Raw genomic sequence first — 27,889 nt, forward strand, 5'->3', positions numbered from 1 at the left:
CTGCAGGGACTTGTGGGTCTTCACAGAGTTGGGAGCAGTGGCCTTCTAAAGGCTAGAGAAGGTAGAAAGTTATCTTAGATATAATGTAGTGGGTGAGCCTGGGGAGGAAAGAGAGCTCCCCAGAGCCTGCCTTCTGCCCCCCTCACCCCTGCCAAAGAGCCTGCTGGAATCTGGCCACAGTTCAGATTCCATCCGTAGCTGAAGAAAAACTTGCTGCTGCTCCTGCTAAGTCACTTCAGTCACGCCCGACTCTGTGTGACCCCATAGACGGCAGCCCACCAGGCTCCCCTGTCCTTGGGATTCTCCAGGCAAGAACACTAGAGTGGGTTGCCGTTTCCTTCTCCAATGTATGGAAGTGAAAAGTGAAAGTGAAGTCACTCAGTCGTGTCCGACTCTTCGCGACCCCATGGACTGCAGCCTACCAGGCTCCTCCGTCCATGGGAGTTTCCAGGCAAGAGTACTAGAGTGGGGTGCCATTGCCTTCTCTGGAAGAAAAACTTGATCTAGCCCCAAATATTTGAAGCTGGTGATGGATTAATTCAAACCAAAGCAGTAGCAGAGGACAAGCCCAGCTTATTAACTACAGCCCCAATTCTAGCATCCTGAAAGGAAAAAAGAGTATGTGTGCCTCTTTCTTGAGGTAAACATATAGAATTCAGATTCTGCTTTTTTTTTTTTTTTTTTAGTAGAAACCATCTGTTAAACATTGTATGGCCACTAAAAAGTAAGAAATGTGACCTACAGCTCAGAAAATAAGCAGACTTAGGGATGGCACTGTATTGTTAGTGTCTTTTAGGATAGCTTATGAAAATGCTTAGGGGTCTAAGAAAAGATATACAATGTGTGTGAAAAGATATACAGTGTGTATGGAGCAGTTCAGCAGCAGTGTGGATGCTATAAACATGGAAATTCTAGAATGAAAAATTTATCAGAACTGAGAAATTCATTAGCTGGACTTGTCAGTAGACTAGACACAGGACAATTACAGTGAGCTGTGAAGACAGGTGATAGAGAGCATTTAGAATGAAGCAAAAAGATAAAAATAGACAACTGAGTATTTGAGATCATGGGGTAATATCAAAAGGACTAACATACATGTTTAATAATTAGAATTTAAGAAAGGAGAGAGAGATGGGAGTAGAAACGTATTTGAACAGACATGGTTGTGTTTTCTAACACTTTCAATCCAGAAGTCCAGGATATTTAACAGACCCCAAAAAGAATAGTTAAAAGAAAAATTTACATGTACTTATATCCTAGTTGATTACAACGCAATCAGATAAAAATAAGCATTATGTACAGGGGAATAATGACATGAATTCTTGCTGACTTCATACGAGGAACAATGGAGACCAGAACGCAAAGCGCTGGAACAAAAGAAAAAAAAAGCCTCAACTTTGACTTCTATCTTCAGTGAAAGTATCCTTAAAAAAAATGAAGGCAAGCAGCACTTTACAATCACTGGGATGTTTATAATCAGAAAAACAGAAATAACAAGTGTTGGCGAGGATGTGAAAAATTTAGAAGCCTCATACATTGTTGGTGGGAGTGTAAAATGGGTCAACCAGTTTGGCAGTTCCTCTGAAAGTTAAAATATAGAATTGCCACCAGGCTGTCTCCCTTTATTTTTTCCTATGACCAACCTAAAATCAGGAGTATGTGTTCTGAAAGGCCAAAATGACATTACAATTTTTGTTGACTGAGTAAAATTAACGGAGTAAATTTCTTGAGTTTACTCAAGAAAAATAAGCATATCTGTTTTTAGAATGGCTATAGTAGTGATGATATTACGTGTAAACGTTCTCAACTCAAAAGCATTAAAATATAAGCTCCATTAGCCATTGTAACTTCCACAGATAGAACAATGCATAGGACATGGAAGTGAAAGTCACTCAGTCATGTACGACTCTGCGATCCCATGGACTATACCATCCTTGGAATTCTCTAGGCCAGAATACTGGAGTGGGTAACCTTTCCTTCCTCCAGGGGATCTTCCTAACCCAGGGATTGAACCCAGGTCTCCTGCACTGCAGGCAGATTCACTTCAGTCAGTTCAGTTGTTCAGTTGTGTCTGACTCTTTGCGACCCCATGAATCGCAGCACGCCAGGCCTCCCTGTCCACCACTAACTCCTGGAGTTCACTCAAACTCATGCCATTGAGTGGGTGATGCCATCCACCCATCTCATCCTCTGTCGTCCCCTTCTCCTCCCACCTTCAATCTTTCCCAGCATCAGGGTCTTTTCAAATGAGCCAGTTCTTCACATCACGTGACTTCAGCGACCAATGAATATTCAGGACTGATCTCCTTTAGGATTGACTGGTTGGATCTGCCATATGACCCAGCAATTCCATTCCTATATAAATCCCTAAAAGAGTTGAAAACAGATACTCAAGTATGTTTGTATGAATGTTCATTACAGCACTATTCACAACAGCCAAAAGATGGGAACTGCCCACATGTCCTTGTTAGTATTAGTAAAACCCAAATAATGATGGCTAAAGTTTATAAGCTCTCACTGTGACCTGGGAGACAGATGGGAGGAAAGAAGGGAAACGGGAGACAGAGAGGGTAGAGGAAGAGAGAGAAGGAAGCCGCTGGGAGAGGCACGTGCCGCTTACACAGTTAGTGACAAAGGGATGGTTTTGGCCTGATCAAAGCAGTTTGTTAAATATAATAATGAGCTTGGGAGTTGGTGAGGGTGAGGCTGAAGTTGGTAAAGTGCCTTGATTACTAGACATAGGGACCTCAAATGAAGTAACACTTTCATTCTCTATATAGTCTATACATTATAACATATATGTTTCATAATTTGTTAGTTTAAGCAAAGGGAATAAATGTATGATCTTATTATTATGTCCCTTATTTATTTTAATAGCAGAATTTCAGTTAAGATGTCTTAATAATTTAATTCATAATAGTGTACTTTTTTAAGTTACTGAAATGCACAGTTGCTTACTGAGCAAAATCTATCTGTATGTAAATTGAGTCAGTGAGGTCCTCAAAAGGAAACTGGTTGGTGTGCATCTTGCACTTCTGGGTACTTTATAAAAAAACTACAATGGATATTTGTTCCTACACTTGAGGAAAGCTCCATGGAACACAAATTATGTTTAGATATTGAACAGGAAGGGAGCTGATTACAGCCTGACGCTTGGGATTTGTTTCCCTAGAGGAGAAATCACCTTATTTAAGAGGATACAGAGTCAGGAAAGCAGACAGTATGCTGGGGAGCTTTACAGCCTGGGTTTCGCTGAACCCCATTCTATTATACCATAGATTTCTTCAGCATTGTTATTTTAAGACAAAATCTTAATCATTCAAGCATTTCCTTTTGTGCATTTAGTTTCCTATTTCATTATTTCAAAAAGTGAAAATGCTTCACTTAGCAAGGGGGTTGTCTTTCTCTTTTTTTGGGCTTCCCTTGTAGATTGCCTGGAGAAATATCAGTAACCTCAGATACACAGATGACACCACCCTTATGGCAGAAAGTGAAGAGGAACTAAAAACCCTCTTGATGAAAGTGAAAGTGGAGAGTGAAAAAGTTGGCTTAAAGCTCAACAGTCAGAAAACAAAGATCATGGCATCTGGTCCCATCACTTCAAGGGAAATAAATGGGGAAACAGTGGAAACAGTATCAGACTTTATTTTTTTGGGCTCCAAAATCACTGCAGATGGTGACTGCAGCCATGAAATTAAAAGACTCTTACTCCTTGGAAGGAAAGTTATGACCAACCTAGATAGCATATTCAAAAGCAAAGACATTACTTTGCCAACAAGGTTCGTCTAGTCAAGGCTATGGTTTTTCCAGTGGTCATGTATGGATGTGAGAGTTGGACTGTGAAGAAAGTTGAGTGCCAAAGAATTGATGCTTTTGAACTGTGGTGCTGGAGAAGACTCTTGCGAGTCCCTTGGACTGCAAGGAGATCCAACCATTCCATTCTAAAGGAGATCAGCCCTGGGTGTTCATTGGAAGGACTGATGCTGAGACTGAAACTCCAGTACTTTGGTCATCTCATGTGAAGAGTTAACTCATTGGAAAAGACCCTGATACTTGGAGGGATTGGGGGCAGGAGGAGAAGGGGACGACAGAGGATGAGATGGCTGGATGGCATCACCGACTCGATGGACGTGAGTTTGAGTGAACTCTGGGAGTTGGTGATGGACAGGGAGGCCTGGCGTGCTGCGATTCATGGGGTCGCAAAGAGTCGGACATGACTGAGCGACTGAACTGAACTGAACTGAACCGTGGTTCAGCTGGTAAGGAATCCACCTGCAATGCGGGAGACCTAAGTTGGATCCCTGGGTTGGGAAGATCCCCTGGAGAAGGGAAAGGCTACCCACTCCAGTATTCTTGGGCCTTCCTGATGGCTCAGCTGATAAAGAATCCGCCTGCAATACGGGAGTCCTGGGTTTGATCCCTGGGTTGGGAAGATCCCTTGGAGAAGGGAAAGACTACCCACTCCAGTAATCTGGTCTGGAGAATTCCATGGACTGTATAGTCCACGAGGTCGCAAAGAGTCGGACATAACTGAGCAAATTTCACTATTGCTGTCTTTACTTTAATAAATATTCTTAATATGCAAGCATCCAAGAAAAACAATATGACGAACAAGTTTCCCAGGCAGTAAATACTTCTAAAATGATTTGTCTTCAGTAAGAACCCAATTGCTAGAATAAATCATTTAGAAACTGTTTTAATGCTTAAATTCTGTACTGTGATGGGAGTAGAAACTGTGTGTCCTTCATTCTCTCCAGCAGATCAACATCTGCAAAAGACTAAGGTATTTGTTTATTTATAAATCCATTCCTTTTATGAAGGACTTATTGATATTTGCAGTGTTTCATTTACATTATGGAGTTATCAACTGTTTAGAATTTTTTTTTGAGAGACAATCTCCTCTAGCATTGTAATTTCCCTGCAGCTATTCCTCACAAAATCACTCCAAATTTCATGGCTGCTTTGCATAAGAAGTCCCAAAGATATTTGGCACACAGCCTGGAGGTTGAGAGTGAATATTGTGAATATTATCTTTTTCTTGAATCTTACCGCCTGCTGATTTGAATAAACATCTGACTGTTCCTGCAGGGATGAATAATCCCTTTCATTGTTCCTTCTAAGAATGTTATTTGATTGAGTTTATTTACAGACGTCTATGAGAAACAATACATGGTTACTGCCTCAATGAATGCGCAGTTATTAACCAAAGAGTGTTCTGGTGTCACCTCTCTCCATAGTTCTTTCCCCCTTCCTGAGGACAAGTTCTGGGGGCACCGTCTGTCAGGTGTGACTGAGTCCCCCAGGGGGAGTAACTCTGATTGCCAGCCTGATCCAGTGCAACTCTTCTGTGAGAGCGTCCTTAGTGATCAGCGCGGTACAGATGACTGGGGAGTTGAGCAATGGTCACAGAATTTTCAAGATGAATATTTTTGTCTAGTCCAGTGTTCTTCTATTTGCTGATATGGAAACCTAAGAGCCAGAGTAGTTAAGTGGTTTGCCCAAATTTCTCTTCTGACATCAAGAATCTTATTCCTTCTTCCTTCAGTTCAGTTCAGTCTCTCATTAGTGTCCAACTCTTTGCAACCCCATAAGTTGCAGCACGCCAGGCCTCCCTGTCCATCAGCAACTCCCGGAGTTCACTCAAACTCATGTCCATCGAGTCGGTGATGCCATCCAGCCATCTCATCCTCTGTTGTTCCCTTCTCCTCCTACCCCCAATCGTGCCTCCTTTAAGAGCCTTGCTTTGAGACCTGTTACGTGCTTTTTCGGAGAAGGCAATGGCACCCCACTCCAGTACTCTTGCCTGGAAAATCCCATGGACGGAGGAGCCTGGTAGGCTGCAGTCCATGAGGTTGCTAAGAGTCGGACACGACTGAGAGACTTCCCTTTCACTTTTCACTTTCATGCATTGGAGAAGGAAATGGCAACCCACTCTAGTGTTCTTGCCTGGAGAATCCCAGGGACAGGGGAGCCTGGTAGCTGCCGTCTGTGGGATCACACAGAGTCGGACACGACTGAAGTGACTTAGCAGCAGCAGCAGCACGTGCTTTTTGGTTCAAGTCGTTAGTTTGTAATTTACTTCAGCATCTGTATAGACTGTCATTTGGAAGAGGGGTTCATTTTTAGCAAAACCTCAATACTTGCCTTTTATATCTTCGCCTTTGGACAGGAGATGAAGGTAACTTGAGAGCCTATTTTACTATAATTTGAGAATTTCAGTGAAGAGTGATTTGGAAACTGGATAGGTTTGGTTTTACTTGAACTGTAATTAAGATATTATTTCTTTCAGAATATTTTGAAAGAGTTATCATAGATAGGCTTTTAATTATTATGGAAGTCTCTTAGTTATTATATATATATGTATATATATATTGAGAGGGATATTGAGAAGCTCTGCTTTAATTTTAATGGAATGAAAAGCTGTTCTTAAATGAGATGTGAAACTGATACTGCATCTGTTCTTTCTAGATACCTTTATGGAATTTTTATAGGCTACTCATCATAATATTATTTGGTAACATCATATATTACTTCATCACATTGCCTCTCCTTTCCCTCCTTCACTGGCCCACAGCTGTCTCCACTTTGAGGGACTTTTAGCTAGAACTGATCCCTGTTTATCTGGAGAAATCTCTTTACCTTGTTAAATCATCACCAGCCTTAGCAGGCCTCCAGGCAAAATTAGACGCTTTGTCCGTGGTAACTGAAGAGAAGCTTTTTAATTTTAATTGTTAAAGTAGCCATTTAATTCATTGATACAATAATCAGCATAATTTGATGTATTGTTAGGTGGATTATTTAAACTTGATATGTAATGCTACACTGACCAGAAATTCTTTTGGTAAAATAATTTCACGTTAATTTGTGGAAATCTGGGCACCAAGTGAGCTGACACTGGTTAAAATGTTTTATAAACTCTAAGCCACAGGACTGGAAAAGATCAGTTTTCATTCCAATCCCAAAGAAAAGCAATGCCAAAGAATGCTCAAACTACCGCACAATTGCACTGATCTCACACGCTAGTAAAGTAATACTCAGAATTCTCCAAGCCAGGCTTCAGCAATATGTGAACCCTGAACTTCCTGATGTTCAAGCTGGTTTTAGAAAAGCAGAGGAACCAGAGATCAAATTGCCAACATCCACTGGATCATGGAAAAAGCAAGAGAGTTCCAGAAAAACATCTATTTCTGCTTTATTGACTATGCCAAAGCCTTTGACTATGTGGATCACAATAAACTGTGGAAAATTCTTAAAGAGATGGGAATACCAGACCACCTGATCTGCCTCTTGAGAAACCTATATGCAGGTCAGGAAGCGACAGTTAGAACTGGACATGGAACGACAGACTAGTTCCAAATAGGAAAAGGAGTACGTAAAGGCTGTATATTGTCACCCTGCTTATTTAACTTATGTGCAGAGTACATCATGAGAAACGCTGGGCTGGATGAAGCACAAGCTAGAATCAGGATTGCCGGGAGAAATCTCAATAACCTCAGATATGCAGATGACACCACCCTTATGGCAGAAAGTGAAGAGGAACTAAAGCCTCTTGATGAAAGTGAAAGTGGAGAGTGAAAAAGTTGACTTAAAGCTCAACATTTTGAAAACGAAGATCATGGCATCCAGTCCCATCACTTCATGGGAAATAGATGGGGAAACAGTGGAAACAGTGTCACACTTTATTTTTCTGAGCTCCAAAATCACTGCAAATGGTGACTGCAGCCATGAAATTAAAAGACGCTTACTCCTTGGAAGAAAAGTTATGACCAACCTAGATAACATATTCAAAAGCAGAGACATTACTTTGCCAACAAAGGTCCTTCTAGTCAAGGCTATGGTTTTTCCTGTGGTCATGTATGGATGTGAGAGTTGGACTGTGAAGAAAGTTTGAGTGCCGAAGAATTGATGCTTTTGAACTGTGGTGTTGGAGAAGACTCTTGAGAGGCCCTTGGACTGCAAGGAGATCCAACCAGTACATTCTAAAGGAGATCAGCCCTGGGTGTTCTTTGGAAGGAATGATGCTAAAGCTGAAACTCCAATAATTTGGCCACCTCATGCGAAGAGTTGACTCATTGGAAAAGACCCTGATGCTGGGAGGGATTGGGGGCAGGAGGAGAAGGGGACGACAGAGGGATGAGATGGCTGGATGGCATCACTGACTCGATGGATGTGAGTCTGAGTGAACTCCGGGAGTTGGTAATGGACAGGGAGGCCTGGCGTGCTGTGATTCATGGGGTCACAAAGAGTCAGACATGACTGAGCGACTGAACTGAATCGTGTTTGATTATTCCTTATAAAACTTAGTCTATTTATTGCTTCTAATAATACATTTTTTTAAGACCACATTATTTGAAGAGTATCTTTAAATGAAAGGTTCTTTCACTGATCATATTCCTTTGAATACAGACAATATTATGCTGTGTAACTTAATATAAGGGAAGCAATTTTTTTATTCCACACCTAGACCTATCTACTAGTCTTACCTAGTTGGTAATAGCTTTTTTTTTTTAATTTATTTTATTTAACTTTACACTATTGTATTGGTTTTGCCATATATCAAAATGAATCTGCCACAGGTATACACGTGTTCCCCATCCTGAACCCTCCGCCCTCCTCCCTCCCCATACCGTCCCTCTGGGTCATCCCAGTGCACCAGCCCCAAGCATCCAGTATCATGCATCGAACCTGGACTGGCGACTCATTTCATATATGATATTATACATATTTCAATGCCATTCTCCCAAATCATCCCACCCTCTCCCTCTCCCATAGAGTCCAAAAGACTGTTCTATACATCAGTGTCTCTTTTGCTGTCTCATATACGGGGTTATTGTTACCATCTTTCTAAATTCCATATATATGCGTTAGTATACTGTATTGGTGCTTTTCTTTCTGGCTTACTTCGCTGTGTATAATAGGCTCCAGTTTCATCCACCTCATTAGAACTACCTTATGACCCAGCAATCCCACTGCTGGGCATACACACTGAGGAACCCAGAATTGAAAGAGACACATGTACCTCACTGTTCATCGCAACACTGTTTATAATAGCCAGGACATGGAAGCAACCTAGATGCCCATCAGCAGATGAAAGGATAAGAAAGCTGTGGTACATATACACATTGGAGTGTTACCCAGCCATTAAAAAGAATACATTTGAATCAGTTCTAGTAATAGCTTTTTAAGAAAATGTTTCTCTTTAGCATTAGTAAGAGGCTTGGGGAGAAATTGTTCTCTTTACTTTCCGTAGGGTTCGATGCCCAAGATGTAGCTTGAGGAGAGTTTTTTACCATTACAGTGAATATTGCTGTAAACATATGCAAGTAAAATACATTCTAGCACTTAAATCTCTTCATTGAATATTCTAGTTTTCTGCATAACCTCCCTGTAATTTTCGGTTCTGTTCTCATACTACTCCTACATAGGGATTCTACTCTCTTTAATATTTTAAGAGCATTGACTCAATTGATCTCCTAAGATTATTTTAAAGTATTAGTAGGCATATGTTTGTAGAATAATAAAAACTAACAGTACCACAACTCGTAGAATAACAGCAAATAACCTGGCAATAAGCAAGTGGAGAGACAAAGGTTAAATTCCAGGAAGCATGATGTTTACCAGGTAGCATGTGACGAAAAATATTTACTATATAAAGAGACATACTATAGGTATTGGAGACACAGTGTCAATTGAAAAACAAAAACACACAACCTAAAGCTTGGGAATTAGGTTTTATCGATGGGCTTGTTGAGGACTTAAGCCCAGGACACAGCCCCTCAGATAGGTCTCGAGAGATTGCACTGAAGAGGTGAGGGAGGAGTCATAACAGACAGGAATTTTTGCAACCAGCCAGGTAGTTGGAACATCAGTACATTACTGCTGATTAAAGTAAGGTGGACGTCTCATGTTAATAAGTGTAGTCCTTTTCTGCGTGTGGGAAGGTGCAGGAGCCTGGCTCACTGAAGTCGTCCCTTTGACGTGCACCTCTGGTATCGAGGGCCAGTGTCCACTTTCTTCTCCATCCTCTCAGGGTGGACAGCTGAGGCAGCCGCAGAGGCTGATGGTGCGATGCCGTGACATCCTGTGTTTACTGACGTGGCAGGAAACGGTGTTTATCTATGAGAGGAAACGGAAGATGCTGTTTGTGGCCTGCTCTGGTTATTCTTCCACAACGAGTCGAGTCGAGTATCACTGCTGTTGGGAGACATGGAAGTACAGAGCTTGGCTGTGATGCCTTGTTCTTTGTCTGCTGCCAGCAGTGGAACTGGAGTCACTATGGGACCATTAGTCAGTGCTTTTACTACGCTCACACGCGCTTTGCTGTCGTTCTCACCTCCAGGCTCTCAGCGTTGCTTTCCTTCCTGCTCTTCTTTCCTAACCTCTCTTACCTCTCCCATCACCTGTGTCTGTAGAACGGATCTAAGGATTTGAAATTTTAAGGAAGAGTTTCCTTCCGTTGTGGTATGTGACCTGCAGAAATGCATCCCGTAGCAAATAGTAGCCTGGACGCGCTCCCTTAGTGGCAGAGCTGCCGGCCCCTGCCTGCTTGGTTTGCCTTGTCCTTTCTGTTGCCATCGTTCTCATCATCACGTCAGTCTCTGGGAAACCTCCACGCTGCTCAAGTGAAATTCGCTGTTTAGAAATACATTCCGTACAATTCTCCTCCTGCCCCCTCTACTCCCGTTTTTTCCTTGAAAATCCCTCACAACCGTCAGAAATTTTCTGTTAGACTGATTCCTTCTAGTTGTGTCTCCCCTGCCCCGCCTTGTGCTAATGCTTATGTTTCTGTGGGTTTTCTTTGCATTTCTTGTTTTCTCTTATCTCATGAATTTCTATTTCTTATTTTTTCCCAAATCATGATATTTATTGAGCAAACAGGCAAATAAAATGCTGCAGAGTTCATGTGCATTTGATTACTTATCACTTGGAATGTTAGGAAACTTGCATTTTATTTACTTGCAAGACAGAGTGAATGGACTTAAGCTGCGGATAAATGCCTGATTGCCTAGCGTAGCTGTGTATGTACCCGACAGTTTACTACTGCTAACAGCTTCTTTCTGCATCTCTCCAGGAAAGGAAGGAGAGGCTGTCCAGATTTGAGTCTATTCGTCACTCAATTGCTGGAATCATTAGATCTCCAAAATCTGCACTGGGCTCTTCAGTAAGTACGATGAACTCTATACATTACTGAAAATAGTCATTGTCTAGCTTTCTTCTGATGTATCAGTGAATGTCATGTAAATTTGTATTTATCAATGGAAAGGTAAGTAGACAATTTAACTTTATGTGTGCATGTGAATCTGTGTGTATATTAATGATATGTGTATAGTAAGACCCATGTAACAGTGAAATAAGGAAGAAAGAAATAAATTTGATTTGTAGACTTTCTGTACTGCATATAAGTACTTACAGTATTTTATGTACTTTGTAACATTGAGGAAAACTATAAATATAATTATTTTACAGTGAAACATTTTTATAATAGGGATTATTATATATGTATTTTAAAAATGTATCATTTTATATGTGTTCATATTTTTAAGAATGTTTTAATTGGAAAATTAAAGTCCATTTGAAATTTGTGCGTGGCACATGGTAATGTATAGAATATTCACTACTCCTAGTAATAGCAGCTATAGCCAAGCAAGATAAAAAAATATTCTTATTCCATTTATATATAAAAGTATAAAGTATTTTTTTGCTTCATTACCTATAATACTAAGTCATCAAGCTTTTTATTCTAGCCATGCCTCACTCTCAGTATAGAGCTTTATAGTATTTTATTGAATGATGGTTGAAACAATATTCAGTACAAACTAATTACATGCTTTCCCCCCCATCTTGCCAAGTTTCTACAACATAATATCTTAATATTATTTCTTGTTCTTTAAAAGTTTAGCTAAAACAATGTGACCTACTCATATATTTTAAAAAAAAGTGCTTCCTAACCTTAGATTAGTTCACTGTTCATTTTGGATATATTTGCTATAGTTCCTTTTCGATATGTGGCTTTCCTGGTGCCTCAGTGGTGAAGAATCCATCTGCCAAGCAGGAGACACAGGTTTGATCCCTGGGTTGGGAAGATCCCCTGGAGGAGGAAATGACAACCCACTCCAGTATTTCTGCCTGGGAAATCCCATGGACAGAGGAGCCTGGTGGGCTGAATTCCACGGGGCTGCAAAGAGTTGGACATGATCTAACGATTGAGCATGCACGCTTTTTAATATGTTAGACATATTCCCATATTTATTCCACTCAAGCAACAATCTTTTATACACAACTGTGGCAAGGCATCAGGTATTTTAATTAAAAAAAAGGAAGAAAAATATATTTTGCGTAAAAGATTTTCAACTTATCTTTTAACCTTTGATGCTGCCATTGTCACTTTCAGCGTTCAGAAGTATCCACAGGAGAAAACTAATGCAGACCGTCTCATGTGGCATTAAGTAGCAAATGAAAATTAAAATTGTGTGCAGGAGCCACATGACAGAGTACTTCTCTTTCAGGCCTTATCTCCTGCTCTTATTTTCATAAATTTACAACTCTACAGATAAATAGTAGTTTATAAGACTTGGTTTATTATGATTTGACAGTCAAAGTAAGGCATAGGAGACTTGATTAAGAATTCATGAGAAGTTTCAGAGACTCTATGAGGAGAGTTTTTTTGATAATTTTTATTAGAAGAAAAGGGCTTCCCTGGTGGCTCAGATGATAAAGAATCTGCTTGTAATGCAGGAGACCTCGATTCAATCCGTGGGTTGGGAAGATCCTCTGGAAGAGGGCATGGCAACCCACTCCAGGATTCTTGCCTGGAGAACCCCATGGATAAAGGAGCCTGGTGGGCTACAGTCCATGGGGTCACAGAGAGTCGGGCATGACTGAGCGACTAAGCACAGCACATTAGAAGAAAAAGAAACAGTTCTTACAAGGAAATATTTAAAGTATTTTTTAAACAGAGAATGAAAGAGGTTTTTCTTTTCCTTTAAGACACATTGATTTACATCTAGAAACAAAGGAGAAATCCTGTTTGTTCATTAAGATGAAGTTGTATGGGGTTAGCACTCCAAAAGTACGTCAGATATACTGTACACAATCTTCATAATTAGTTGATATAAATCATAGCTTTTTAAATGCCTTAAGATATTTACATGTTTTGTCTCCACTTAAAAGTGGTATTTACCTTATTCTTAAGTAAAATTACTAAATTGGCAGTGATTGATATAGGTTAAATTTGGTGTTTACTGACTGCTTTTATCTGAAATGAAGTGCCTTTCCCACAAAGCATGTACCTCATTCATATATACATTTAAATAACCTTATCAACATCCTTGAAGCTATGAAATGCCCGTTTCATTTAAGAAAATTTCCCTTTGTAATCAAGAATTCTAGTGAATCTGTACGTTGTCTTGCATTTGATCACGTTTTTATCTTCATGATTAAGGCAGTCATTATATCCATCACTTAAGAGCCCTTTGACATTCCCTGGTTTATTCAGAAATCTTATGAACTAAGAAGACTGAGATAGTCTGCACTTTATGACACTGGTGCACTGTGAGTAAAGGTACAGAACTACTTCTGTAAGGTGTTAAATATCCTGTTTACTTGAAGAAGATTTTCCCCTCAACTACACAGGTAACTGAGGTCTTGAGTCTTACTGTCTTACTGTGAATGTGAAGGTTTCAGGTAGTATGATAGTCTAAGATAAACTTTAGAGGCTATTTAATTATAATTAAAATTTTTTTCTGACATAGTTTAGTATTTTTGAGTATTCTAGTCTGGTAAAGGTAGTGTAAAAGAAGGAAAATTTCTAATTACTCTAAACGAGTTTTTCTTTAAAACTTTTTAAGAACCCTGCCAAAATGGCAAACTTAAGCCAATTAATTTATTTTTTTGTGATATACATCACACAATGTGAAACGCACCATTTCAGCATATACACGCAGTGGTTTTAGCATATTCATTGTTGTGGAACCATCACCATCATATACATACAGAGCCTTTCAGTCTCCCTAATTAGAAACTCCTGTTAGCAATTGGTCTTAATTTCCCCCCTTTTCAATTTTCTGGTAATCACTCATCTATTCTTGATCCTATGGATTTGCCTTTTCTGGACATTTCCCATAAATGGAGTCACAGGCTATGTGGCCTTCTCCTGCCTGGTTTCTTTCACTTCGTGTAGTGTCTTCTTGATTCATCCATGGTGTAGCATTTATTGGAACTTCATTGCTTTCTATGAGAGAATAGTGTTTCCTTGTGTGGGTTTATCTGACATTGTTTACCTATCCATCAGCTGACATTTAGGTTGTTCTACTTTTGGGCTATTATGAATAAAGCTGCAGGGAACATTCAAATACAAGTTTTTATGTGAATGTATGTTTTCAGTTCTTTCAGTTATATACCAGGGAATTGCTGGGTCATGTGGTAATTCTGTGTTTAATTTCTGAGGAACTACCAAACTGTTTTCCACAGTGTTCGCAGCATTTTGCATTTGCACCAGCAAAGCATATTATTTGAGTGTTCCAGTTCTCTACAATCTCAACACTTTTTATTTTTCCATTTTTTTAAAATTATGGGCATCCCAGTGGGTATGAAATGATATCTTATTGTAGTTTTATTTGCATTTTCCTGACAATTGATGATGTTAAGTATCTTTTAATGTGATTTGTTGTCACTTGTATGTATTCTTTGGAGATATGACTATTCATATCCACTGTATATGTTTTAATTGGTGATTTTCCTTCATTGTTGAGTTATGAGTTCTTTATATATTCTGAATACAAGCCCCTTATCAGATACATAATTTAAAAATTTTTTTCCGTCATTCTTGGAATTGTCTTGACACACAAAAGTTTTTAATTTTGAGAAAGTCCATTTATCTAATTTTCTTTCATTGCACATACTTTTGGTGCTGTATCTAAAAAAATTGTCTAGTGCAAAGTCATGCAAACCCTCACCTGTGTTTCCTTCTAGAGTTCTGTAGTTTTACATATAGGTCTTTGATCCACTGCAAGTTAATATTTGCATATGGTATGAGGTATATATTCAAATTATTTTTTAAAGTGTGGAAGCATATTTAATTTAAAATCTAAAAGCAACAACTATGAAATCGCTGGTTTTTTACTCAAACATATAAAATTGGGAGCTTAGAGCATAATTTTAGATAAAACTGTTAATTGCATTATACAAAAGGAAATGGATTAATCATGATAGTATTCCCATTGAACTTCTCATAGCTACTTATTTTGCCATTTTTTACACTGTGGCTAAATGTAGATCTCTCTGTGAAGACAGTCTGATGGAGCACTTTAATCAGAAATGTTGCTGGAAGGAAGAATGTCAGATAATTAGCTCATAGGTGAATTTGACTTTAACAGACTATAATATCTGATGATAGATGTTTAATATTTACTGTTATGGTGAGATTAGTATTTTAATACGCTGTATCAGCTCCAAGCAGGTGTTTCTTTTTTTCTACTGCACTAAAAGAGTTAAATAGCCTATTCTGAGTCCCTTCAGGCGCTGAGGTCTGCTTCATATCCTGCATCTTTCGTGCTTCAGGCGGTTATGAATTTGCATTGAGGACTATTTCTCATAGACTGCTTCTGAAATCAAGGCCAGGGGTGTTAGACAGGGTTCGTTGTATAATCTGAAAGCCTACAGGCGATCATGAGGGTCCATTTCCATTGAAAGTCTTTCAAACCACATTATATTCGATGAGATCTGTTCTAGTCATATCAAGAATACTGCCCTTTCTCCAGAGCCATTTTTTTACTGCAGAATTTTTGTTATAAGTGGCTGAACAATCTCTTCTGTCTTACGGCCCCTTCTGAGTACTAGTTGTTCACTGATGAGTGGAGTACAGAACACATTTATAATAGTAGCACTCTTTGAAAAACGTTATTTAAAATAAAAATAAAGCACACTTTGGTCCAGATAATTGTTCTTTAGATGTCAGAAGAATTATTAAATTATTCTTCTGTCGCCTTAAAATTAACATTTTTCTGGATCTAGGTTTTTAAAATTTTTGAATTACTTTGAACTTGATTGAAAATAAAAATATTCAAAAATAATGATGTGCATCCATAATAAATAATTATATACTAAGTAAGATTTGCTTGTTTGCTTCTGTTTAGAAAATAAGCAAATTATGGTTCAGTTGTGTTTGTTGTACATTGGTTATCATGTTGGTATTATAATGCTGGGCTTTCACCTTTGGCATAAGGGAATATAGTTATTTTCATTCATAACATAAAAAACTGCTCTTGTTTTTTAGTGTCTTTCTTTAAGTCCAACAGAACAACCTTGTACTTCCTCTGACAAGGGATGTTGTTAAGTTCAACTTAGATATTATGTATTTTAAAACTTGGTTGTCTTCCTTTATCCTTAAGGACTTAATATTTATTTATTTATCCCAGACAGTAACATGTAGAAAAATGAGAAATAGGAAAAATAAAAATTAAACTTCTTACATCATATCACTGCCATAAATAGATTGAATTCTCCATGTAGCTAGTCATGTCTAAGAAAACTAAATAATATTCTCAGAATTACATGTTTTGAATCCCTAGTATTATACATAATTTTTAAGAAGAGCTTATCAAGCTTTCAGTTCAGTCAGTTCAGTCACTCAATCATGTCCGACTCTTTGCGACCCCATGAATCGCAGCACGCCAGGCCTCCCTGTCCATCACCAACTCCCGGAGTTCACTCAGACTCACATCCACCGAGTCAGTGATGCCATCCAGCCATCTCATCCTCTGTCGTCCCCTTCTCCTCCTGCCTCCCATCCCTCCCAGCATCAGGGTCTATTCCAATGAGTCAACTCTTAACTTGAGGTGGCCAAAGTACTGGAGTTTCAGCTTTAGCATCATTCCTTCCAAAGAAATCCCAGGGCTGATCTCCTTCAAAATGGACTGGTTGGATCTCCTTGCAGTCCAAGGGACTCTCAAGACTCTTCTCCAACACCACAGTTCAAAAGCATCAATTCTTTGGCGCTCAGCTTTCTTCACAGTCCAACTCTCACATCCATACACGACCGCTGGAAAAACCATAGCCTTGACTAGAAGGACCTTTGTTGGCAAAGTAATGTCTGCTTTTGAATATGCTATCTAGGTTGGTCATAACTTTCCTTTGAAGGAGTAAGCGTCTTTTAATTTCATGGCTGCAGTCACCATCTGCAGTGATATTGGAGCCCCCAAAAATAAAGTCTGACACTGTTTCCCCATCTATTTCCCATGAAGTGATGGGAACAGATACCATGATCTTAGTTTTCTGAATGTTGAGCTTTAAGCCAACTTTTTCACTCTCTTATCAAGCTTTATTTTCTATTATTTCAGTACATAGAGTGTGTGTGCTAAGTCACTTCAGTCATGTCCCACTCTTTGCTATCCTATGGACTGTAGCCCACGAGGCTCCTCTGTCCATGGGATTCTCCAGGCCAGAACACTGGAGTGGGTTGCCATGCCCTCCTGCAGGGGAGCTTCCTGAACTAGGGATGGAACCCAAGTCTCTTCTGTCGCTTGTACCGGCAGGTGGATTCTTCACCGCTAGTGCCAGTTAGGAAGCCACACAGAGAGTAAGCCTCTTCTTTTATGTGTTTGCTCAGATGCTTACAGCATTTGACCCAGATCATGTCAGAATGACACTGTGTTCTGTACAGGCAATCCCAACTTGATGATAAATTTCCAAATTTACCGAGCTGTGATTTCATACTGATTCATCAGAATGATCTGGTAATAGTTTTAGTTGAGATGTGTAGTATAGCACTTGCACTGAAGACAGTTAATGGACTAAAATGTTATTATTGATGCAGTGGTACATTTTCTCTGCAACATTGTATGAGCTTCAGGTCAGGATGTTTGATTTGGAAAAAATAAAGCTGTAGAAAAAATGGCAGCAATGTGATGAGATGAAAGAGAATGAATGAGAGTCACAGGCACAACTGGAAAAAGTAAATGGATAAAAATAATGAGAAAAAAGAACGATTACTCATAAAAAGAAGTTGAGTAAAGGAACTAAAGAAGCAGGGAAGAAAGCAAAGTCAGGAGAAATCAGAAGGTATTGGAGAAGTATGAGACCAAAAATGAATGACCTTTAAAAAATATATTTTGCTAGAGATAGGGTCTCTTATTAGACATCCTGGAAGGTACACAAACAGGCAGTCAAGGAAGTGGAAAGTCATGGAAGTAAGGTGATGTTCAAGTTTGATTAAGTTGTATATCTTTGGGGAAGAGTGACATTAATATTGTTTGGGGAAGAATTGTATAAGAATGTGAATCTGATCAGCATGTAATTCTGCCTAATCATTATGGTAATCATAGTTGTATTATTACCTAACGACTGAACAAACTCAAAGTCTCAAAAAGTACAAAAATTGTTAATTAAGGAATTTGTTAATAAGAGTTTTGCTTCTAGTTTCATAGTATAAAGTGAACATTAGGTAAAGTATGCTTTTGATAAAAATAAGATATCAATGCATGAAAGAAAGATCAATTCTACTTTATTGCTAAAAAAATAGGATTTGTCAATTTACAGATAGGCCTTTGTGCCTGTTGAAGATAGAAGCACTGCTTTACATCCTGTTTGTCCAGCAGGAATGCAAACAGTCATGAAGGTGAAATATCCAGAGTGTTTACATGGCCCTTTCATAGAAAGTCGCCTTTACTGCGTAACTCAGATTCCTACTCAGTAGGCCAGTATTTCCCACCTTTTGCAAGTGTTTGGTGATTTTCTTCTGTTTGTATGACATTTGATTCTTAATCGCCCCTAAAATCTCTCAGTGATATATAGCTTTAAAATTAAAGGGGTCATTATGGAATTTTTTAGAAATGTTTAAAATCCTATGAGTTACTTGTAGACACCATAGTATATTATTACACTCGGTTTGAAATAATTCTTTACTTCAATTGTTAAACTAATAACTAAATTTATATAAGGATTTAGAAGAGAATTATGTTCACTTTTATGTTTATTAAAAATTCATAAAAACTCATATGTTAGTGTTGAAATTTTATTTAGCTTGTTTCAAACTCACTGAGAGGTTTACTTGCATATTTTCGATGCTGTTATATTTTAGTTTTTTTTTTTTTAATGGTTCCTTATTTGGGTGCTTAATTTGAGTAAAATCCAGACATTGATTTTTTTAAAAAACATTGTTGTCTTTGCTTCTCATAAGGAGCTAATCTTGTGCTCAAATGTTTGAGATAAAAGCATACAAATATTCATTAAATTCTTGGTAATTAGTCTTAATTAGACTAAGACAAAAAAATAACCTCATTCTTAAGTCTGGAAAAAAATTTTCATTTTCTTGGGCTGATTCCTCATTGCCTCTTCATTTAAACCATCTTTTTATCAAACTAAGTTCAGTATGTTTTTTCTGAAATATTCTTTAAGAATAAGGTCTGGGGAAAAAGGTAGATAGCTAGTCTAGTCAATCAGGAAAGCTTGTCTTATTATTGTGTAACTTGTTAATTATGTTATGTTACTACACATATGAAAATGGAAACTTCATCTTCCCCATGTCTTTGACAAAAATTTTAGATAACAAGGAAAAATCTTTCCCCACTTAGGCTGAGAAAGTTGTGATGTTTGAAGTAAAAAGCTTCCTTTCATTTTTGATGTCATTATGAAAGCCTTTGGAATGCTGGATTCCATTGCTGGCACGACCTTCATTCTGTTACTGTCAGGCTTGCAAAGCTGTATTAGAATTTAGTTGAAAGCACATTAATAAAATGTTTTTTTCCAGTGTTTCCAGGGAAATTCCTGAAAGACCTTGATAGATGCAGTCAGGGGCTGTGTACAGCCTTTTCCTGTGTATGCATGTCTCACATGTACACACACATATACCCATAGTGACTTCAGCCTGCGTTCCATGACGGTATTGTCTAGGGCCAGGAACGGCAGATGGCGAAGTTTTCCTTCCTACCCAAAAGACCTTATGAAACAAAAAAACAGAAGTATAATCCCTATGAAATACCATTGTAAGTTCCTTCCCGTTTATTTCTCTTTTTAAAACAAACAAACAAACTTAGATGTTTCAGAATGATTTTTTTCCCCCAAAATGTATTCCTCACCTTCAGATGCTTAAATGAATTTCTGTGTTAGCTGAGCTTTTGTATTTCCAATGCCCTTCTGACTTAATGAATTCCCCAGGGTCCTTGTTGTCCCACTTCTAAATAAATCAACCTTTTGGAGGATAGGCTGATAGGAGAGGAAATCAAGCACATGATATCCTTGTTTGTGATGCTTTTCTATTATGTAGACCTTTTAAAAAAGAGATAATAATAAAAAGTTTTTTTTGCCTAAAAGTGACACTGAATTTCTTTCTATATTGATTCTTCTCAGAGGAAAAAAATCAATAAAACACTCGCCATTGGCGAGACTTGAAAATATTTCTATAACAGTAAAAGTTTTAGTGTTTTCTATATTGAAATCCATTGTGACAAAATTTTAAAGAAGAAATATTTAATCATTCTGACCACCTACTTTATAAACTGTTAGTATCAGTATACACAAAAATTAATTTCATATGGATTATGCATTTGTTTTAAAAAAATAATTATTTTTTTTTTCTCATAGTTGTGGCTAGTTCTTTATATAATTCAATTGTAAACCCATTTTGGGAATACAATTTAAATTGTTTTGAAAGTAAAGTATTTGTCATAATTCTAACAAAAGAAAAGGCTTATTCAGCTTATAAACAATTTCCATGTACAGATGCATCATATATGTATTTAAAGAATTAATCTCACAGTGGCAGGGCTTCCTTGGTGGCTTGGATGGTAAAGACTCTGCCCGCAATGCGGAAGACCTGGGTTCATTCCCTGGGTTGGGAAGATCCCCTGGAAAAGGAAATGGCAACCCACTACAGTATTCTTGCCTGGAGAACCCCATGGACAGAGGAGCCTAGTGGGCTGCTGTCCATGAGGTCACAAAGAGTTGGACACGACTGAGCGACTAGCATTCGCACTCACATGGTGGTAGAAGTAGAAACCAAACTGTGTACTCTTCTTTAAATTCTGTTTGGGATTTCTCAGTTTTTTAAGTCAGTAGGATGGGCTTTGGCTAATATAAAATGGAACTTTGACCAGTAAATTTTAGGCCTCTTCAAGTGATAAAACTTGAGGGCTTCCCTCATAGCTCAGTCAGTAAGGAATCTGCGTGCAATGCAGGAGACCTGAGTTCGATTCCTGGATTGGGAAGATCCCCTGGAGAAGGAAATGGCAGTCCACTCCAGTACTTCGGCCACCTGATGTGAAGAGCTGGCTCATTTGAAAAGACCCTGATGCTGGGAAAGATTGAAGGTGGGAGGAGAAGGGGATGACAGAGGATGAGATGGCTGGATGGCATCACCGACTCAATGGACATGAGTCTGAGTGAACTCCGGGAGTTGGTGATGGACAGGGAGGCCTGGCGTGCTGCGATTCATGGGGTCGCAAAGAGTTGGATACGACTGAGCGACTGAACTTAACTGAACTGATTCTTGCCTGGAAAATCCCATGGACAAAGGAGCCTGGTGGGCTACAGTCCGTGGGGTTGCAAGAGTCAGACACGACTTGGCGAGTAAACCACTAAGTGACAGAAACAGTGCAGGCTCTCTTCAAGCTAGTTCTCATTTACCAGAAAGGTGCCTGTGCCTTACCTATGAAGAGTTCCTATGACCTGGGGCAGTTCAGTTTCTGTGGGTGATAAACAGAAACAAACAAACAACTTTTTACTTGTAACCATAAGATGTATGCTTTCATCTATTATTTTTTTAATATAAATTTATTTATTTTAATTGGAGGCTAATTACTTTATAATATTATATTGGTTTTGCCATACATCAACATATTAATTAGAAACATTTCAAAGAAACATAACCAGCTCTGAGTTACCTCTATTTGTTGTTAGCATTTGGCCTCCTAAAATAACGGATGACTTGCTTCCTGCTGCGCTCATGGCTTGTATCCCCCCCGCCTTGTTTTTGTCGCATGTTTGCCATTGCATCTTGGTGGTTTCAGGGATGCTGTTTCAGCTGAGCCTTTGTCTGTTGTTGCTGTGTAGGATCAGGACCAGCCCTGTGGCAGAGGTAATGGTTAAGGAAGTCGGAGGAGCAAGGATGAGCAGGCGCAGCAAGCGGAAGCCATAGTGCTTCTGGAACCCATGACGGGGGCAGCCATGTGATCAAGAGTTAATGCCATAAAAACATATAATTCAACTTTTACTTCTTTGAAAATGAAGTTGTTTATGAAAAGTGCCCCTGATAATACTCTCATTTCATCATAATCCTCTGATTGAAGATTTTTAAATATATGTATTTTATAATATGGTGACTCAGACCACAGTGCTAACTCTAAATGCTAATATTGTGTGTACCTACGTCTGATAGAAAAAACAAATAATCTTGCAGTATTTAAGGGTATGTATTACACTTCAGCATCAGTGCTCCAGGAGGTATTAAAAGATTATGAACATTTCAGATTTTTCAGATAACGTTTAATTGGTCAATTAAAGGGAGGAACATAGGTAAGAAGTATTTATAATTGCTATTAGTCCTACCAGAAAAAAATTGCTATCTTCTCTAACTTAATGTGTTTTTTTTCAATATTTGCTTAAGTTCTGTGATACGATCCCTGTACTTGAGAAACCTCTGGCAGAACAGGACTGGTACCATGGTGCAATTCCCAGAATAGAAGCGCAAGACCTGTTAAAACAACAAGGAGACTTCTTGGTGCGAGAGAGTCATGGGAAACCTGGTGAATATGTCCTTTCTGTATTTTCTGATGGACAAAGGAGACACTTTATCATACAATATGTTGATGTACGTTTCCACTTTAGTTTATATGTATATTTTGATGTAGTTAATTGAGGTATACTTGTAATAAAATGATGAATGATTTGTGGTAAATGCCTATAACAGTAACTTTAGCACTTAATGTTTTTTTAAATTCCTTAACTTTAGTGCTCCAAAATGCACTGAAATTTTCATCTTTTAAAGGAAATATGCATTTTAAAATATTAAGTTAAAAATAGTTACAATTTGCATTAAATTTAAATGCATTAATATTTAATATTTTAAGTTAACTTTGTTTATGATCCTTTAAATTAAAAATGAAATATGTGATTATTACAATTTTTTTCTAGAGAAACTTAATTATGATTTTTATGCTCTTAAAATTGGACCTTGAAATTGCACAAAAATGTCGCCACAAGATTTTTAAGAAGTATTTTATTAAATAATAATAATGAAGTACCTTAATGAATGAGATGGTGATAGTTGAATTGGTTTTATGATTCACTGAGGATTAATGGGTTTTTTTCCATTTAAGTATAAGCTTTTATTTGTTGGTGTTAATGAACAGTAAATAGGAATTTAGGAAGAATTTTAAAAGTGATCAAGTCACATTGCTTGTTATACTGATTTATTTATTGAAGTTTAAGTATTGTAAGCTGTTTCCTTTTGTGTTGCATTCTTTATTAACCACTAAACAGATGAAGAGTGTTTCAAAATTCTTTAATTTTATCCACTGAGAAATTTTAAACTTTTTGGCATAGGAAGGAATTAATGCTTCTGTTTGTCATTTTTTAACCTCATCATTTCAAACAGCATGCATTTTCAAGCTGGCTGCCTATAGGATTTCAGTAAATGTCCAGGCACTATAGCGACACTAAGTACTTACAAGAAGATTGAACCATTATCATTAGATGAATTTCAGAAGGTTTTAGGAACATATATGTTCCAGTTCATACATAGTTCATATAACATATAAATTCATCTAATGATAATACATTACATTTTATCTCTGTGTTACATAGATATAGTTCTGAGCTGAAATTCACATATCATAAAAATAACCATTTAAAAGTGGCATTTAGTGTAGTCACATCTAAGAATTATATTTAAAGGAAAATAGATGCTGATCAGATGGGTTAAGATAAGCCGTTTAAAGTGTATATTATGTTAATTTTGTATAGTATTCAGATCTCAACTTGATGATTATAATTGTTTACTCTCATACATCAAACTTACTGTTTCTAATAGTATATCATTCCTTATTTCCTTGGCAAACTGTTTTATAATTTGCATCTATCTTTAAATTATGGGTGTATTGATAGATACCCTTCCTTATTACAACCTGTAACCATGTTGGCAATATTTGTAAAATGGTGTGAGAATTTAGAAGGAAAGAGGGTAGGTAAAGTATGAACTAACTACAACTTATATGAATGTTTCCTTCTATTTTCTAAGCTCTAAAAGTTACTATTTTGAAATGTTTCATACAGTAAGACTGAAATATTTCTTTTATTACCTATTATAGTTTAAAATGTAACCTCAGGAATTTAAATTAGTTTTTTTAGAAACAAAATGGAAAGGGTCCACTTGGAAATTATCACCTGTCTTTATATTTCCATTTTGTTTTAAGTAACTAAAGTGAACAGCATTATATATTCAAAAAATGAGACATTGTTACAAGTTCACATTTAAAGATTTTATTTGGCTTCCTCTGACATTGAAATTTTGCAGAGATCTTTGAGAGTGCCTATGTTTCTGTAAATGCCTCCAGTTTTCCACTGCCTAATTTTATTTAATTTGCCCTCCTTATATAATGTTGAGTTCTTCAATCATAAGAGTTTTGAGGTGAAATAGACTACTGGGAAAAATTTTAATTCTTTTTCTTTTTATGTAGGTGATTCTTACTTGGTCTAAATTTATTGCATTTCCTTCGTCATATACCTGTTGTCTGGAAGGGTTTTATAAATGGGGAAGTCATTACCAGATATTTATTATATTGCCTATTGAAATTTTATTCCAATCAATGACTTTTTAATCCATTACTAGATTATAAAAGCTGTACATAAGTGAGGGGACGGGTGTCCTCAGAGAGGAAGATATAAAGACATATAGGATTTTAGAAAATGGAAAAAATGTCAAGTAGTAGACCAATGGAAACTTGGGTTTCAAGCTCAGATATGTACTTGATAAGCTCTGTGGTTTGGGATGTAATGGGGGTAATAGCCAATACACTGCTTGTGAGAGTCGGAGAGTGAATATATTCTTATTAAGTGCTGTGCAGATCATTAGGCATTTTTACCATTGTTTGAACACTTTATTTGAGAAAACATACAAACGTACTTTGTATGGAATATCAATGTAATTGGAGAATTTAAAAATTCTTTCTGGTTCCTGTTGAGATTTATTTGTGAAATTTAAATAATGGTAGAAATGTTATTTTGAAAATCATGTATTTAAGTTTGAGGCATTCATTGATCACAAATAATGTTGTTTTTAGTAACATTGTCTCTGCCAGCTAGAGTCTAGTTTGGCAGCTAGTTTGAAGCTTTATTTTTGTGTGCCTATCAGTTATTTTACAACATGGTATGAGGCCACGTGCTGTGAACATTATGGCTGACCTGCATGGATGCAGATACTTTCAGTTTTCACCTTTCTTACTATGCTAGCAGAGAATGTCTGTTGTTTTAGCTAGTTCAAGCAGGGACAACTGTACTTTTTATTGGATGTTAATGTATTAAGCATATCTAAGTATCTGAATCTCAGTGTAATTCTAGTGTTACTTACTGACTATTCCATAGTTATTAACCTGTTTATGGTGCATATTGTAAAGTCACAGTTAGAGTTTGTACCTAAAACTATTTATCTTGTGTCATAAATATTGGTAGATTTTCATAGATTCAAATAGCATCGTTAGATTTCATATGTTAATGTATAATCAAATCCTTGCTTTTGTATAAGATAAACAAAAATATGTGATAAAGTATTTCAGAGGAAACTTTTATGCTGTTATTAATAGGAAAGTACCAATTCATATTTCTCTGATTTATTTATCTGACACATTTGCTAAAAACACATTTTGGTAAAGTATCATTTTATTCATGTTGGGAGGGTAGGAAGTATCCATGTTGGCAAGGTAGGAAGGTGAAATTAAAAATGCATGGCCTACTGCTTGGTGAGCTTAATACCTGGTAGGTGAGACATTAGTAGAATTTATGAACAGAGAAACATTAAAGATGCAGAATTAGAGATGACTGAACCAAACATTTGAATTAACATCTGATAATGAATTGAAAAATAGCAACATAGTAAATATTTTAAAATAAAACTTGGGGGAAAGTCCTCTGTATAATTGCATATCATCATTTTTTATTTCTTCAATTCATTTCAATTAAGAAGTACTAGTTGAGCAAGTATTCTGTAGGACCCTGGGATGTGGGCCAATCAAAAATAACACAAAAGTGGAGGCCATGAGTAGTAGTATGTGAAATTAGGTATCTCAGCATGTTGTATCATCAGTTCATTCAGCAGGTACTTACTGGATGTCTGTCATGTGCTAAGTTCCGCTTTGAGCTGATGGATTAATCTCTGAATGTACCAGACAGGTTTGCTTTGTTTTGTTGCCACAGTCTCTAGGCTCTTTGAACTACCTTTTAAATCCATACTATGGGTCTTCAGACAGACTGAGTGAAAGTATATACAGATCCACAGTTTGTTTGTATGACAGTCAATTCCAAGTTTGTAGCCTTGTCCTTGTATGCTTAAGATTCTTTTAACTGTTTCACTACCCAGCCATTCAAGGATTCAAGAGAAGGCAGTACATATACCTTGAAGTCAAAATGAAACCATCATGAGTTATCATTTTCTGTGCCCCAGGCACATAAACAAGGACTTAGGAGACTTCCTTCTTAACAATAAAACAAATCCATTCCAAACGCTGATTAATTAATTTCCAGGAAATACTAATTGAGTGAGTGCTTTTGAGGCCCAGACATATCACGATGGAGCTTACATGGTGGGGAGAATTCGCGGTCATTTATAAATCGCATACAGTATATGAATTTATAAACCATAGTAAATGCTATAAAGATACACAGTGCTCTGAAAGCTTTTAACTGGAAAACTTAAGGAAGTTAATGTTTGAGACAACATCTGAGGAATGAATAAAAGTTAACTAGGAGATGCCATGCCAGGATCATTTTAATATTATTCCTCAGGTTCCCCAACAACCTTTTCTGTTTACTGGTTTAACTGGTAATATGTTACAACTAGTCAGTGTGCTGTTTTTATTTGAGAAAGCTAAAATTTATGTTTTACATTTTTAGATTTGGGTATTACCCCAGAAAGGAGTGTTTTAGCATTTTGCTTTTATTCAGCTTATTCATCTTGGCCTCTTTCAGAAATGATTTTCCTTTTTTCCTTTTTATTTTTTTCTGAAGCATGCTTATCCTCAATTTCTTTTTTTTTCAGATCTCCTCAGGCATAATATTTCAAATTAACATTCATTGAATCCCCTTCTCATTTTTATGTGCTTATGCTGTTCTGTCTGACTTTCTTGCATAATAATAGTCTTCTGGAAATATGTGTAGCAACAAAATCTGATTCTGCTTTTTATGTGTTTTTCATCAGTATGCATGATTGATTCTTAAGTTGCACAGTGATAAATCAGGAATGAATTCTGGATATTGTGAATGTTTTAAAAACAAAAGTAATGCATACTCTTAGTGAAAATTCAGAAATATGTATCACAGAATGTGTGCTTCACAGTAACACCCCCTTATAGACTCAGGGAATATTCTTTGAGATTTAAAAAATATCTAATAGTATGTATCTATGTAATTCTTATTTTATAAAATTGAGCCCTAGCATATTTTTATTTATACTTATTTTTTAATATGTTACTTGATTTTTAAAAATGTAATACAAATGACAGTCAACACAATTTTGTCAGAATTTGTGGAAATTTATTGTCTACTACTGTTTTTATTGCTTCTTTTGAAATTCACATAGAAATCATTAGTAGCTCCAAAAAGAAATCTCTTATTTAAAATGAATATGAATTCTCTCAGTCACATTATCATTAAAGCCACATTAATAGTCACATTATTATTAAAGTAG

The 27,889-nt window shown here is 37.2% G+C and overlaps 1 protein-coding gene across 4 annotated transcripts in view; it reads left to right on the plus strand.

Annotated features, from left to right (window-relative positions):
* Positions 1-27,889, plus strand: part of FER (FER tyrosine kinase) — a 457,173-nt gene that overhangs the window by 206,546 nt on the left and 222,738 nt on the right. For 3 of the 4 annotated variants that reach the window (XM_024994406.2, XM_024994405.2, XM_024994410.2), the window contains 2 exons: positions 11,072-11,161; positions 22,598-22,801. In XM_024994406.2, coding sequence (XP_024850174.1) covers positions 11,072-11,161; positions 22,598-22,801 — 294 coding nt within the window. Of the gene's footprint in view, positions 1-11,071; positions 11,162-13,441; positions 13,445-22,597; positions 22,802-27,889 lie in introns of all 4 variants that reach the window. The other variant, NM_001191336.3, reaches the window with a different exon arrangement.

This window comes from Bos taurus, chromosome 7 (assembly GCF_002263795.3).
Source record: "Bos taurus isolate L1 Dominette 01449 registration number 42190680 breed Hereford chromosome 7, ARS-UCD2.0, whole genome shotgun sequence".
NCBI classification, from domain to species: domain Eukaryota; kingdom Metazoa; phylum Chordata; class Mammalia; order Artiodactyla; family Bovidae; genus Bos; species Bos taurus.